Below are 16,951 nucleotides of genomic sequence, written 5' to 3' on the forward strand. Positions count from 1 at the left end.
AGCAGACAAACTCAAAAACTGGTTTCAGAGGTAAGTTAACCTATTCTTCAGGACTTCATAATAAGAATAGCCACAGGCAATTTTACAAATAAAGCAACGGTTACTATAACTACGCGGAATTCTATTACCGTGGTCAATGGCAAATCTTGAGACGTGTGGGGACAAAAGCCGTTTATATTTAAGGGGCTAGCGCCCCTTAAAAATGAAACTTGTATGAAGTGAGGGTTGCTCACTGTGGCTGCCACATGACATCACTGCTTAAAGCAAACATTGAAAGTCCATAGACTTGTCCTCCAAATGACGGCACGAGTGGAGGGATGGGGGGGGGGGTTTGTTGATATTTGGAGGAGCATGAAAACATTAAAAGTCCATAGACTTGGCTGCCACATGATGTCATGTCTGAAAGCCAGATGTTGAGAGGATGATACGCAGTCAAATTTTACAGTGTCCAAATATGAACAATGTCAATAGGTAAAAATGTCTATAAGTTATGATATTAAATCTGTATGGTATGCAGTGCCACTGCCAGTCATTTTTCATTGAGCTTGGAATAGACTGTAGAGGAGATGAATGGCTGGGCTGGTGAAACGCTAAGCAGCACCACCGCAAAGAAGCTTTTAAAGACATTAAAAGGCTCACGCCAATCCACTCAGCCAGTTCACTCAATCCCCTTTCTCTCCCTTTCGTCTTCCCTAAGTTTCACAAACTCTCCAGAGGAAAAGATTACTACAGCTAATGTGGTTTAGGTATATTCATGACAGCCTAGCCGGTCCACTCCATCTAACAAAAAAGAAACAAACAGTGCCCTTATAGACTGTATGCATCATAAAGACTCAAATTGCAAGGCTAATCTTTGCCCTGGTCTGTGGATCACATGATGCATGGCCTATTTACTTCTAAGATAGGTGTTAGCTAGCCAGCTATGTCCCACACCCCCATGATATTTTCTTTGCTAAACAAGATGTCTACGACTATCCAGCCATCCAGGCAGTCACATGAGGGGACACACATGATGATGATCGAGGTCACCTGACACAACCCCATTCCGACACTAGAGCATTTACCTTGATATAGCAATTCACACTATGGGGGAAATTAATTCACAAGAGCATTCCCAGGGAAGGAGACAGATATAAAGTCTCAGTCATCACCAAGGGGGTATAGTGAAAGTGATATTTCTCTTCATTAAAATAAGTGTTCTCTAAATTCTAATTATTGGCGTTTTGAGTGTCTAGTGTTATTGTCTAAACAGAAAATATTTGTTTGGGTCAGGATAACAAATGAATAATGTCGATGCAAAATAAACAATGAATGAGGCTCGAAGTGCCTACACAGTTCAATGGATATTTATTTTTGGGAATATAAGTAACGTTAGAAACATCGTTCTTCACAGTTCAAACCAAAGAGAGGTACTTTATTTCCGTATTTGCTAATGGATCAGTAACTTGGTTTTATTCTTAACGACATGGTTATTAGTCTGCTTTACTGTAGTGACGTACGTGCGCGTGTGTGCGTGCGTACGTGCTCGCGTGCTTGTGCGTCCTGTCTGAGCGGTACATCCTTATCTGTCTGTGGTTGGAATTATTCATAAATAATTGCGGTGCAGTCAAATATAATAGACTATTGGACAGTAAGTTGATGCAAGTCAGTGACACTTTGTATCTGGCAAAGTATTTACTGTAGTTAGTAAAATGGCAGGCAAAGAGAGCGGAATCCACACAGCAGCAGGCATCTGACACCGCAATAATGATTGTGCAAGGGCAGCGCAATCATTACTATACACAATAACCACAAAAAGTGATATGTAATTTTACTGCATATTATACTACCCTCTGTACCAACGCCCTTTTTGAGTGGTGCAACCAGTCCTATACGGAGCTTTGTGTGTGTCCCCGGGTAAAATTTGCCTGATGAAGAACTTGTAGGTCGAAACGTTGCAATTGTTGCCTCTTAATAAAGTAGTCTCGGAGCTCTAGAAACTAGTGTGCTGATGTTTTTTCTCCTCTTTGACGTTTGCCTTGATGCCTGACATCCAGCACCTGGCCTAAATATAGGCTTTGAGATGTGCACACAATCTTCTCTGTGAACTGTCTCCCTGTGTCCCAGGCTGTGTCCGACTCCGAGCACGGAAATAGCGTTTGGTTGACACCAATTATCACTGTTGCGCAGCCTCACACACTCTCACACACACACACAAACTGTATATATGATGATTTCGGGTGTGACAGTACAGTACAGTGACAGTACAGTACAATACACACATTTCTCAACTGTTTCGGTCGCGGGGCGGCTCGCCGGAACCGGCCCGGCTCCCTAGGCACGTTCCTGGGGGTTTGGATGTTCCGGGGACCCCCACACGGTAACTGTCATTTCTCAACCGTTTCGGACGTGGGGCGGCTAGCCGGAACCGGGCCGGCACACTGGGCACGTTCCTGTGGGTATGGAAGTTCCAGGGACCCCATGGGGACCCCCACACGGAGTTACACCACTCACTTCACACGGGTGTGATTATCCTTCCTGACACCAATTCCCACAACTTGTGCATCATTGGTTGAGTACCAATCCGATACCAATGCATAATTACAAACAATGTAGGAATAAATAACAATGAAATTAATAACTGTTGATTATATGATTGTATGAAATATAACATGTAGAGAGCAAGGGGCTCTCACTCTCTACATGATGGCAATGTCAGTTCAGGCCACTGGTTTTAGTCTCGTTCTCCCACTAATGAGAGGTTACAGTCCAAGTTATAACACACCGTATACTCTGAATACAGTAGTTAACAAGTGAAAAACAAGTGAAGCTGCTCAGTAGCATTTCTGGCATTCTTCCTATTCTAAAGCACTGCAGTCAGCAACAATTTAAAGTCTGAAGTTAAAGTTTACACCAGTCAAGACACAAACCTGACAATATATTATTTTGCATTGCCAGATCTACCTTATCGTAAGTAAGTACAGTAAGTGTAGTAAGTAAGTGTGCATGCATAGTCTAGACTTGTTGCTGTTGGGTACAACCAAGTACTGTATGTTCAATAGTTACTTAAGGAATGGAAGAAAAAAAACTCTTGTTAAAGTCTGGAGTGCCACAATTTTGTGTAATAGTGTATTAAGTTTGTATTTAGGGTTTCTTCCTGGAGGATGGATGAACCCTTGACAGTCAAACGGGCCAATGAAATAAACAGTAATAGTGACATCACACTATCAGCCCCTTTTTATCATACAACTACAGCTGTGGGTGCGGCTTCAGTTCAGGTGGATCACCATCCATCAGGCAAACCAGGCATACTTAATGAACTGGTGGGCGTGTCCACATAAAAGCATGATTTTAACAAATACTGTACACTTTTTGGTAAAAGTTCTTCCTCCTTATATTATAATAATACCTGATGATCATGTTTTAGGGTGGAAAAAAATCGTGGCACTCCATCTTCAATACACTGAAGAAATTAAAGGGAAAACTATCCCTTAATGTTTTGAGTTTACTCTGACTTTCAAACTATTTTTTAAATAGCCGATCTACAAGCTCACAATGGGCTGCAATGCGGCGTGTTGTAATATGGAGATAGAAGGTTTCTATGATGCTGCAGTCAGTGCAACCAATGTAACTCAGTAGAAGAACATGTCCTCTCTGAGTGGTGTCTTAACTGAGAAAGGTGTGCTGTTGTAACCCCATTTGGCTAATGCCTCCAAAGGCACTTCCAGGCCATTACATGACAGACATGCATGCTCTTCCACTCTCTGTTCAACTCTCTTACACAAGCACTTTCTCTGACACTCTTGCACAAAGTAAAACTAAAAAAACCTCTCACACAAGGCAAGCACTCCTTTGCAAATACGTACACACACACAAGCAAAAAGACACGGCACACACGCAAGCTACTGAAAAGTAAGTTTCCAAGCAGCATGCAGAAAACAGCTATGAAGGTAAACGGGAAGAAAGAATATGAGCCCATACATTGCCTGTACGAGCAGGCTATCGAGCAACAAAAGTATGGTAATTGTTGACTCTGCAGTCTGCACTCTTCTCTGAAACATTGACATCAGGAAGAACACTCGTGTGTGGCAAAGTGCAAATCAAACCGCTTTTGTTCCAGCATCCATGAGGCTATGTTGATGTTATACTGTAGTTGTCATTGCAAAATGTTTATAGTCAGATGTCTCCTTTATGTTTAAATCAATGCAAGGCAAAGGTTTAATGGAGCTTTAAGTCAGTCATCTTTAACTCACCATCTTCTATGGTGGGAACAATTATGGGGAGGAGGTTTTGACAAGGAGATGATGTACACAGAGACCCAGAAAGCAGTGCCAATAGACCTCATGACACTATTGTAGTTGTACACTACAGTAAGGTAATGTAGCTCTCTACTACAGATTACTACAGACTGGCAGTTCAATGAAGTCGGGAGATCAGTTGGAAGGTGTGGGAAAAAAGTTGCTAAATGCACCTGAGAGCGCCACACACACACACACACACACACACACACACACACACACACACACACACACACACACACACACACACAATAAGAACAGAAACAAGCAGACCTCCAGGTTTAAGCAGGATGTCTTGACAACAGCGATAGCGTATAACAAGATGATTCCTTCTCCCATCACACACGTGGCTCGTTATCGCCATCCTGCTACTGCCTTCTTCCAAAGAACCCAGTTAATTATGTATTTATCCTTTCCCTCTTCCCACTCCCATTATCTTTCAAAAGAAGCATGTACTGTCCGGGACCGGTACATACACAGCAGGGGCGTGGTTTCCTCTAACCATTTTTTTCTTTTTGATCGTGGCCGATAAGATTCTAATTTACTGGACAAATCCACCGTTTCATTAATGATGATGCCAAGGAAGTCACATGGTTACTGTATGACTGCTCTCTCCATGACATTGGTGGAGTCACTACACATCACTTTGAAATATAGGGGGGCCTTTACATATTTCAGCCACTCAGGCATCATAATGCATCGATGATGAATTGTCATTTTGAGACATATATGGTATACAATTTTGGTGAATGCAATATGAGTGCATCTGCAGATGACTGCTTGACCTTATTGCTGCGCTCCTTTGTGGCTTGTTTGTTGTTGCATTAAATGCACTGATGTAATTGCAAATTGACCAGTGCACTGACTATGATCATGTAATGCTCCCTGGCTATCAGAGTCCCAGGGAAAGTGAACGGGCACTGCATACAAAAACAAATGTTTATATGGCAGGAGTGCAGTGCACAGAACAGAAAGGCAGACTAAACATATTCACTGGCAACTTGCCAGTCAATGTATGTATGTTGCCATGTTCGTGTTCATCACTGAAAGTCTAGTTGGCCAACAGCCGGTAAATATTGGCTCACGGAAATATTGACTGGGGGCGGTCTGATTTCTAATGCAATGTCCGTCAATACTATGAACTGCTACCCTGATGTGTCAGGGGTTTCAAGATGTAATACTCAATTATTCAACGTATGATACAGTGTCAGCAAAATGAAGGGCTTTTAGCAGCAAAAGTGAGCTTTTCCTTTAAAATGGTTGATACAACACTGGGGGAGAAGGAAATGTTTCATGATGATACAGTCAGTTTATCAGTTATCATGGTTTGTACTTTGTATTGATACATTATCTTCACTAATTTAGACTGATAGCTGGTGAAATGGTTGTGTGATATCTACTATCACTAAACTGCAAAACCCAGAGTTTTAATGTAACCCCCAGAGTGTAAAAACTTAAAAAAAGGCCCACTGTACAGTACACAGTGTACTCTGTTGGGGAGAACCATGTGAAATTGTGAGTAGATGAATCTAAATCAGGTACAGTCCTAACAGGAAGGTGTTAAGGACCAGGTACAGTACAGTCTAGAGCAGGGGTGTCGAACTCAACTTGGGGCGAGGGCCGCATTGGTCAAAAAGTCACTTGATGGGGGCCACAACCAGTTGTGGACGCATGCTCGATGTCTCAGTCAGTCACTGCTATAATATCTATCTATCTATCTATCTATCTATGTATGCTCAGACCCAGCCAGCCAGCCAGCAAGCCACACACATAGTGCTCAGACCCAGCCAGCCAGCCAGCCACAAACATAGTGCTCAGACCCAGCCAGCCAGCAAGCCACACACATAGTGCTCAGACCCAGCCAGCCACACACATAGCTCCGTAAGGGAGTGGTTGCACCACTCAAAGAATCTTAAAAAAACTGAAGCTACTGAACTGAAGGCTACTGGAGATTGGAGAACCTGATTTGGACATGATCTGATGCAGGACAATGTCACTATGACAGAAAGAGAAGATGGGTCTGGCCACATTCATTCACCCCATAATCTCAGTGGAAATTGGGGAATATGTTGACAATAGTCGACAGCTCTGCCGATTAATAATCGATTAATTGAACCCACCCCCCATATTAATCAATATCAGATAAAACTTATAAGATTTTATATTATGCACATGCCATGGTCACATAACCATTATATGTTGAGTGCATGCTTTGATGGTTACAGTTTTATAATCAGTTTTGATGAGTAAACATTTGTGGAGATCTTCTCAGTTCTCATTGTATGCTAGTTACTGCCATTCAGGATGGAAAATGAAATCCATTTGGATTTAGGGAGAAGTAGTTTCATAAGGGGCTGGTATGAAGTACTTGATATAAAGAGAACATGTTCAGTTCACTAGTCTACACTCTACTCTACACCTGCCTTCATTTCATTCGATTGTCGGTCTGGCAGGCACTTAACAAGCGATCGTTAACTGTGTCTGTTAGAGAGAGGGGCAGAGAAGAGTGGCTTTGCTCAACTTGATTTATACTTATATTCTCCACTCTGATGAAGGTACATGTTCGATATATCATGCAGCCTTACTTATTAGCCTACATTTTAGCTAATACAAAATAATATATATATATATATATATATATATTCTTTTTTTGCTTGAGGCCGCAGAAGACAACGTCGCGGGCTGCATGGGGCCCGCGGATCACCAGTTTGACACCCCTGGTCTAGAGGGAGAAAAGGGGTGAGAAGGGAGAACAGGGAAAAGAGGATGTTTTGGATGTTGGAAAAAAAAAAACATGGATGAGAGAATGAGTGGGAGGGAAGGGCTTAGGGCAGGGGGTCTCTCTCACCCAGTTCTCATGCTCCTTAGTTTAGGCAAGCCAGAAAGCCTTATGAGAGAGAGATGAGGCACTGTTGATAGCTACAACAGATAAGAGAAGGACCAGAGATGAGGTGAGAGGCTAAAAGGGCTCTCAGTCAGGTCTGAACTGAAGCACTGCCTGGGGGAGGGGAGGGGGGGGGGGGGGGGGGGGGGGGGGGGGGGCTGATGAATAATGGATGCTTCCCTAAATAGAAAGACAGAAGCACAGAGCTGCCATCCAGGCTACTTTAGCCTGATCACTGCAAAACTACTTGTCCTGTTCTCAACACCTGCATCCTCTAACAAACAAGCAAGGACATGTCATCTTATTGGACAAAAAGATTGTGTCTTACCCCACACACACACACACTCATGCCTCCTGACTGGTACATGGTGAGTGTGTGCACGTACTACTGTATGCATTTTATTAAGATTAGTTTTTTGGGGGCTTTTTATGCCTTCATTGTATAGGGATCAGTAGTCAAACAGGAAAGGGAGAGAGAGATGGGGAGTGACATGCGGCAAAGGCCGTCGGGCGTCGAACCCGCTGCACACCGTCCGGCTGGTTTGTCAGCCTAGGTGCCCAGACGGTTGAGCTATCCGGGCCTACTGTATGCATTTGACGAGCATGTGAATGTACTTGTACAGAAAGTTGTACAGCTCCATGAATTTGCGGATAGCAGGGGTGTAACATCTGCCGACATATCATCTTACAGCAACAGAGTAACTCCAGCTCCCAACATCCAGTAAATTTAAGGATGTGCATTTGAGCATTTATTATTATTTTTGTAACAGTAATGTACACTTGTGTACATCACTGTTTCCCAAACACTGGGTCGGACTCTGGACCCATTTAGTCAGAGGTATGACACATCGTTATATGGGTCCCCTTATTTTTGGTTTCCTACATTCGGGTTTTAATTATTATTTTAAAACATTTTCAAAAAACATTCGCAAAAAAGCAAAACTATTCATGAATTAAAAACAATATTCAAGGATTTCTTTCAGTAATTTCATAAAGAAATGAAAAAGAAAAAGAAATCCATAAATTAGAACATTTAATTGGTGAAAATAGCCGATCTACAAGTTCACAACACGGCGCGAAGAAGCAACGCATTCTGAGCTTGTAGCTATCTTCACTAGTTTGGGTCGAATATCTAATTGCCGTTTTGGGTCACGGGCTAATACGTTTGTGGAACACTGAAGTACATGACACTTGAGTGTAGGGATCATCTGTGGTTAACCACATTTATACAAATTAACATTGCATTGCACATCACAATCCTTGGACAGACAGACCAACTATCACAGTACTAGCTGGGTTCCTGGTGTTGCAAGGCATTGTGTAATAAATGCTACAGGCACAATGAAATGACTTGGAAGTCTATGACATTGTTGTGCAGATGAGTCACATGGAGGTTAGTTATCCATTAAGTCAGGAGTATGACCTAATGCTGTTGTCAGAGTTATTGGAGGCCATTGTATGACGTCAGTTCCGTTGTCACTTGGAAGTCATTCTATGAGGTCAGTATAGGTGCCCCAGCTGCACCCGGAGCTGTGAGGTGACAACTTGGGGGAATTTGGGGATATTTGCCTCCGCATTTGGATACATCTGTCCTGGAAAACATATTTGTCCATCCCTTGGTATCAACTTAGCAGATTCAGGTATCTAGATAGCAGATCACCTCAAAGTTCTCACTATTTTAGTATTGTAAAAGAAGAATATCAATTATACAATTTAATATTTTGCACTTGAATGTTGCCTCAAGATATCTGTCAGAACTACATTTTTAAGTATGAGGTCACAGCTTAGCAATAGCATGCATAATAGAACAAATGTACCTTTAATATCATGAGGCCAAACAACTTGTTTGTTGTAGCATAATTCCAGAACAAATTAAGATTGTAAGCCTGGCATCATCGTTTTCTTTTCTGTCTAACCATTCATTATCATCCTTCTTTGGAAACTGCTTAGCTTACAGTGACGTTAACAACATAACTAGTCAAAACAGGGCATTTGCCAACAATCTGCATATCTGCATGCAGGAAGAAAGTCAGACACAACAATCCTTTTCTAGAGCCACAAAAACACATGACTGATAGTGGATATAGTAAATGCTCAGTCTCACTTTGTCAGAGTCAACAAGATATGAAATGACCCACTACAGAACTGCTGTGAACAATCCCTGAACGTAAAATATAAAATAAAGCATTGTACCCCTAATTGTCAGACAGCCTACTTTATCCATTCTGACATTCCACACCATGGAAAAAATGGCTAATTTCCACACCATCATAGTATACTCCATCCATCCATCCTAACTGTCAATGGCGTGGGACTGGCATGCACACATGAAGCGCGAGACATACATCGTTATCTCCTTACCCTTCCTCCTGTAGAACCACAGCATACAGCTTCGGAACACAGACATGGGAGAAGGCATGGAGAAGGTGACAGGGGCGGGGGGCCCATGGACAGTGGCTGGTGACCCCGAGGAGATGGTGATGAGTTGCTGCTAACAGAGGAGTGCGGGGGAAAAGGGATGATGGATACAGATGGACGGATGGAAGGACAGAGAGATGGAAACAGCTATGAACCAACCCACGGCTAGTTAAGAGACCTGGTGGGGAGAAGGCGATGGAGAAAGGGGGTCCGCAGGTAGACTAGACTGGGCTGAGCAGCTCCCTGTGCATGAGGGAAGGGTTCCGATGTACGCGCCAAACTCCCCCCCCCCCCCCTGCAGAGTGACTGGTGGTCGGAGAGCAAGTGGCGCCGGCAGAGCAGTGAGGAGGAGATGGCTCCGTTTCTAGCTCAGCAGTATTCCTGTATTATTCCCAGAGGCTTAACTGCAGCAAAATACAAGTAGGAATCTTCCTCTAACGCCACAAAGGAGGAGGAGCAGGAGGGGGGAAAAAAGAAAAAGAGCTTAATTTGCTCGTTCTTTTCCTAAGGAATCTCACTCACTTGCAGAGGAACAGACCTTGTCCTTGTGCAGTAATTTGTGTCAGTCCTGCTCCAAAAAGCTGGGAGTCACGCTGCTTAGGAAAATGTCATCAAATTCACACAGCACACCTTGACACTGTGCATGCATATACGTATGTATTCCCTGGCACAAAGGCAGAACAACCAAGCTCTGTAAAGGGCAGGGAGGGGTGTGTGTGTGTGTGTGTGTGTGTGTGTGTAGCGAGAGAGAGAGATGGAGGGAGGGAGAGCAAGTGAGCAACGGTGATGGATAAATTGGAAACGAGAGACTCACAGCCAGGGCCGTCTGCCTAGTGGAAATGGAGATAATGACAGCGTGTTGGGGAAAAAAGAAGCCAAGAGGAGAGGGATACTGAGAGTGAGAGAGATGGGTGGAGGACTGCTCACCTTGGAAATGGAACGTCTTTTGGTCTACAGTGATGGTGAAAGTGCTGTCGTCCTCATCGTCAATGCCTATCACAGCTCCCTGGGAAACCAGAGATAGAAGGCAGTCAGACACAGGGACACGTCATACTCTCGTCTCCTCAGTCCCTCTGCCCACCACATGGTCCTTCACTCTCTCACATACTCTTCTCTCTCTCATGCTGATGTAAATTACCCTTTGTCTCGCCACCTCACTCTCTCTGTGAGTGGTCCATTTCCTCTCGTTGCTCTACCTTCACACACACACTCACACAATTACTCTCTCTCTCATATAGCACAGTGGCACACCAGTTTGGATCTCAAAAGAGAAAAGGGGGATAGGACTAGAAAGGAGGTGGGGTCAAGACGACGGAAGGAGGCAGAAAGGCAGGGAAGAATGGAGGGAGGCAGTCACCAGGGACCAGCAACCAGTAATGAACAGGAGGGAAAAGAACTGCAGAGCTCACATTGGGAATTAACAACAGAGACTCTGTGTGTGTGTGTGTGTGTGTGTGTGTGTATGTGTATGTGTATGTGTGTGTGTGTATGTGTGTGTGTGTGTGTGTGTGTGTGTGTGTGTGTGTGTGTGTGTGTGTGTGTGTGTGTGTGTGTGTGTGTGTGTCCATTGCTATAAAGCCTATATGTAATTATTTAAAAAAAGATATATATAATAATAATAATATAAAATAAAATATAAAAATTATAATATTCCGTCCTCACTTTTCTGTCCTCAATTCCGTGCCATTTACACCATAATAAGTAGGAAAATCAAAGTGTTCACATCGGTTTTATCTGATAAGCAAAAATAAAATGTTCTACTGCAGTCTGGACCTCAACCCAAACATCTACTCAATTTCAGAATATTTAAGAAGAATAAATAATTCTCTCAGCCAGGCACTTACATCACGTGAAAACCAGGGAGAGGCCACTTGCATCATAACAAAAACAGGTAGAGGCATTTCACAGCTGGGCAGGAGCAGGTTCTAACATGGAACTGCCTAAGGGTTAACAGTACTCTGTTGCAAGGACGGGAGTGAGAATTCAAAACAACAGGTCCCTTCAACCCTACTGCTGCTCTCCGTGGAAGATTACACAGTGCTGACATAAAGCACAAACAAAAAAGGGGATTTCTTCAATAAAAAAAAGGAAAAAAAAGTTTTATTTTTATTTATTTTTATTAAACAAGACTTAAGGCCAAGACTGTATGCACTGCTGCACACAGCAGGTTAAAAGAAGCTTCATACTGCTCCCTCTGTCTCCTTGACTACATGGCATACAATGACCATGAGCTGACCTAACTTCCTACATCTACGATTCCGGTATCATAGTCCTTGAGCAGCTAATATATGAGGCTGTTATACAGTCAAGCCTCCTACTGGACTCTAGCATGTTTTGTGTTCAACACAGGATAGTCTGTTCATGTCATGGAAGCTTATCAGAAGTTATCACACTGAATTTGAAATGCAAATACTAAATTGGAAAAACAAATCCAACAAACTAACAAATCTTATTTTGTAACTGCTCTCCATTTCACCATCATAAAACAAATGCTGCCATCTAGTGGGCATACCATTATATAGCAAGTTCATTCTGGGTGCAAACTGCAAATACCAACATAATAGAGACATAGGTAAACAAGTAAGTGAAGGACAATATTCACACAATGTTGAACAAAAAAAAAAGAAAATCACAATTAAGAATTCTCAACATACTTATAACAGTGCATTTCCTGAATTACTTGACATTGTAATTGGTCCAAAGCGGTTAAATCAATCCGATATATTAAAAGTGACTAAGTGAGGACCATCAGGCAGATGGACCACGCTCATGTCACCATGACTCAGGGACAGAGACAGATACATAAATATTCATATATGGGCATAACAGGGACACAGAAAAACAGATACAACGGGTATTGTATAACCGGGTGGGGCATGCATTTCCAACGATGCAATGTTCCCGACTTTCATTGTTCCCGAGTAGGCTGGTGACCGAGACAACGGTCTAGTTACTAAATAATATCTCTATATGCAAATTTCAATGACTATCAGAAACTACCTAAGGCATTTAAACTCATGAGAACTGAAAAGGGTGACAAGTTCTGTCGAGATATGACTCGCTTGTATTATTGTATACGACAATCTCTAGCTCACAACGGTACCACAAGGTCCACAACTCTCCATAATATTACACTGAAAAGAGGTATTTTACACGATTTGTACTCTTGCCGATAGTTTCTGAATGCACTAGCTTAGGGCACTCTAGCTTTACTAACTAGGGCACTCTGACAGTGAGACCAGTTTTATTGGTCATTGAGTGCCGGAACATGCCAAGAACGGAAAAACAACCACACACAAACACCACACACCCACATGTCAAATATATGGTGTGGCTGCACTTCAACTGACAACTGAAGCTATTTCTTGCAGGAAGTTGCTTACATTAAAGTGGCTGGTTAGTCTCTGTAATCTCTCGTTTTGTTCTCCGAGTTCCACTACCACCAAGCTCAAGCGCAGACCTCAAATATTTGAACACTATTTGCTTAACAGTAACACTCAGAAAAGCAGTTCGTTAACTCAGCCATGCCATGTCTACTGGATTGCTGATGTGGACTGAGCAACACAAGAGAAGGTCACCTGTCAGTGCACATCCTGAACATCTTAGAATAGATCATCTTACCCTGAGACGCACACAACCTCTTCTGGAGCCTCGCATCATCTTATCCTTTGACTGAAAAACAAGACACAAATAAGACATTAATATGTGCAGGATTAATGCCATTGGGTATGACATTGGCTTGTAAAGCTGTATTTAATCATGCATAAACATTATTTTGAGGCTACGAGGACGGGCTGCAATAAATACATGTACAAACACAGGATGCATTTTATGTCTGTGTGTATCTATGTATTCAACTGAACATTATCTCTATATAAACTGGTACTAAAGTCTAAAAATAATTACTAATACTAAATCGTGATAATAAATCCCCATATGTTTAATATTGGACTGCACTGCGCAATCTCAGCTGAAATGATGAGCAAGCAATTGAAAAGTTTAGTTAGTTTAGATAGTAGCTCTTAAATATAGTATGGAAAACAGTCAGGGCACTTTTCCCAATGGTGTTGAAGTGGTTCTGTACTTTGTTTTTTCTTCCCCAAAACTGGGAACCAAATTGGGTGTGTCACTATTCTACAGAAGATGCAGATGCGATATAAACAATGGCAAAAGCAAGCAAGAAAGAACAAGGGAACTGTAGCCTGGCATTGACGATTGAATTTTCCATGGGAAATGGACACTTCGACCGGTCCGGTCATATTCGTCAAATTGCTGACCAGACATGGAATCCAACCTGAGGCAACTGCATAGGACTCCTGCTCCCCGGGTGGGCTCTAACACTTCCCAACCATTACCAATTACCGAATATTCCTATTTGAACAACAAGCTGGAGTCTAATGATATCATACAGCTAGTGACATTCATGGTCCAATAACTGATGCAAAGGATGCTTCCCTGTGATGCAATTGTAAAAGTGAAGTTGAAACCTATCTGCTGGTTAACGTAGTACCTACACTATAGCATCAAATCCCTCATCCGCCATCATGCTAACGTTTCCTACATAAATGTTTCTACAGAATACAGCATACGTTGTGGTTGTCCTCATGATGTCCATGTTTCAGTTAAAACAGCTACACTCTTAAAGCTGAAATCCTGGTCTACACAAAGATAGTCATCATCGACTAATTTGTTTCTGTAAAGCTATTTTGGTAACACTTTTTCCAGTGACAGACACCTATTAGTCCACTTGCCAGAATGTGAACACAGGCATGTTGAGTACACCAACGTTTAGAAATGTTACATGCTACATAAAGCATGATGACATTTTGACAAAAACATTTGTTTTTGCCTTCTATAGGTTGTTAGTGGTATGGTCACATATTATGCCAATTATGAAAATTGCTCAAAATATGCAAGTTAGCATCCGGCAGTTTCTAACATAAAAACCTTGGTGTACTACCCAATGTCCGGGTTCACAATGGGGCTCTATGGGCTGGCAAGTAGACTATAATAGATATCTATTCAAATGAGGAGGCAGACTGAAAACTCATCTTCTGATGATGAGGCAACTTGACAGGTTGTCGCTTGTCAAATACATATCTCACGTCATGTCACATACCGTTGGCCATGTTAGCAATAGCGAAGCAATACTTCAAATACAGTACTTCAAATACCCATTCATCTACTGAAATGACTGCAGCATTCACAGTACAGTACAGTACAGTTGCATTTTTCAGACATTGTCACGGAATAAAATAAGAAGTGTGTAAAAGCCTAACTGACAGTGTTGATTTCGGACTGCTACCTTTAGCTAGCAAGCAACATCACTGAAATTCTTCAACATCAAGGAAGTTGAGAAAATACTCTCTCTTGATTCGCCAGTTGTCATTCAAGCACGACTACGATTGGTCAATGAGTTCATCCATCAGGAATAACACCCGCCTCCTTGTGCCAGTTCAGAATCCTAACTCTTGACAAACACTAGGCCGGGGCCGTGTCTACCCCACTCGGATTGTAGGTCGATGGGCCACTGGCAACTTCCACGCTCGCATTCCTACAACTATAGACCACGGTGTTGCACTCACCGTGTAGTATGACAGCAAGCCAGCATTGTAGTCCAACACAAACCAGCGGTACTGCCACCCTTTCATGACGTTAGTCCACTTACTCAGCGGCCCCTCCATGATGGACGCCATTTTTACACTAGGATACGATTGGGGAGGAGTCGGATATGAACAGCCGTCACGTGGTCGTTGTTGCTGATCAAGGGGATAAACCAAACAGACAGTCTGGTGGACAGTGGACACTGGACAGTAGTAGTAGAGGGACATAATATATCTCCTGTGAATTTTAGACAGGAAATAATTAAATTGTAAATAGGAGCCTACATGTAATTGTAAATGAAATATGGCATAAAGACACAAGTTTGTAAAACCAGCAATAATTGTAATCCTAGGGCCGGTTCTAGGCATAAGCAATATAATCGGTCGCTTAGGGCCACAACCCCTGAGGGTTGTTCTTCACAGGGAGAAGATTTTATATGGGGGGGCCACATGTGGCCCCCACCTTCACTTAATGCAGCCCGCAGGTTGTCGGCCCCCGCAGGTTAATATGAACTGGCAGCCTGGATGGCCACATATGGCCCCCACCTTCACTTATTGCGACCCACATGTTAATATCAACTGGCGGCCTAATGCAGCCCGCAGGTTAATATCAACTAGTGGCCTGGGGGGCCACATGTGGCCCCCCAGGCCCCCCAAGAACATATAAATGTATTTGAAATTAAATAAAAATTAAGCTACCAGAAATACCTTTAGCGGCCCAGGCCGTAGCGTAACGGTCTGGGCACCGGACTGGTAATCCAGTCGCAGTGTGCCGCGGGTTCGACTCCCGGACCCGACACGGCCTTTACTGCATGTCATCCCCCCATCTCTCTCCCGTTTCCTGTCAGCCTACTGTCTGTCCCTTCAAAAATCAATAAAAGGCGTAAGCCGCAAAAAAAAAAAATCTAAAAAAAAAAAAAAAAGAAATACCTTTAGCTCAAAATAATTCATGATTCTAATAAAAAAATAGCAGATCTACGAGCTCAAAATACATCACAGTTTGAGCTTGTAGATCAGCTATTTTTTACTATATGCATTCTGGCCCTCTGGAGTGAGTGGCCCTCTCCAGTGGCCCTCTCCATCATCAAAGTTTCCCACCCCTGCCCTATCCAAAAACGAGTTATTATTTTAATATGAAATAAAATTAAGATCTCACACAATACACCTGTGGCCCACTGCCCACAGGTGAAATGGTTTGCAGTTGATTGCAGTTGTTTGATTGAATTGATGGCAATAGCACAGAAATGATGATAATAATCTAATATGATGTGTGTAGTTCTTTATAGATCTAACCTCTTAATTTTGTGTGTGCACCAGATTGAAGGACTTTCATTGCAAATTGTCATTGTTTGTGGGGTGGGGTCTCCAAGAGACCGTCTTGGACTAGGAGGATAGCAAGTAAACAATGAATGAATGACATGGAGACAGATATGATGTGGATAGGGACTGTCAGAGAAAACACAGGTAAAGTAAAGCAGAAGGCTTTATTGGTTCAGCCCCAATTCAGCCCTGTTTACCGCACTACAGCAGTGGTTCTCAACCTGTGGGCCCACTCGTAGGCCACAAGGGTACTGCAAGTGGCCCCCCAAAGTAATTGACAAAATACTTACTTGTACTAAGTTAGTTCCATTGATCGAAGCCGGCCTGGAACACAATCAATTGATTGATCCTAACATTCTCTGAAAATGCACTTTGGGGATTTTCAAGTGGGCCCTGATGCCCCCTAAACATGGTTGAGGACCACTGCACTGTACAGGACGCTCTACACA

General features: G+C 42.7%; 1 protein-coding gene across 3 annotated transcripts in view; it reads right to left on the bottom strand.

The window, feature by feature from the left end:
- osbpl9 (oxysterol binding protein-like 9) overlaps positions 1-15,286 on the bottom strand; it is a 43,604-nt gene extending 28,318 nt beyond the window's left edge. For 2 of the 3 annotated variants that reach the window (XM_083767642.1, XM_083767641.1), the window contains exons 1-3: positions 15,165-15,286; positions 13,201-13,251; positions 10,507-10,585 (exon numbers count right to left, since the gene is read on the bottom strand). In XM_083767642.1, the coding sequence (XP_083623768.1) occupies positions 10,507-10,585; positions 13,201-13,251; positions 15,165-15,275 (241 nt within the window). In that variant the 5' untranslated portion in view covers positions 15,276-15,286. Of the gene's footprint in view, positions 1-9,522; positions 9,603-10,506; positions 10,586-13,200; positions 13,252-15,164 lie in introns of those variants that run through there. The other variant, XM_083767643.1, reaches the window with a different exon arrangement.
- Positions 15,287-16,951: the final 1,665 nt, after the last annotated feature.

The sequence above is a fragment of the Protomyctophum parallelum genome (assembly GCF_964188405.1).
Source record: "Protomyctophum parallelum genome assembly, chromosome: 6".
NCBI classification, from domain to species: domain Eukaryota; kingdom Metazoa; phylum Chordata; class Actinopteri; order Myctophiformes; family Myctophidae; genus Protomyctophum; species Protomyctophum parallelum.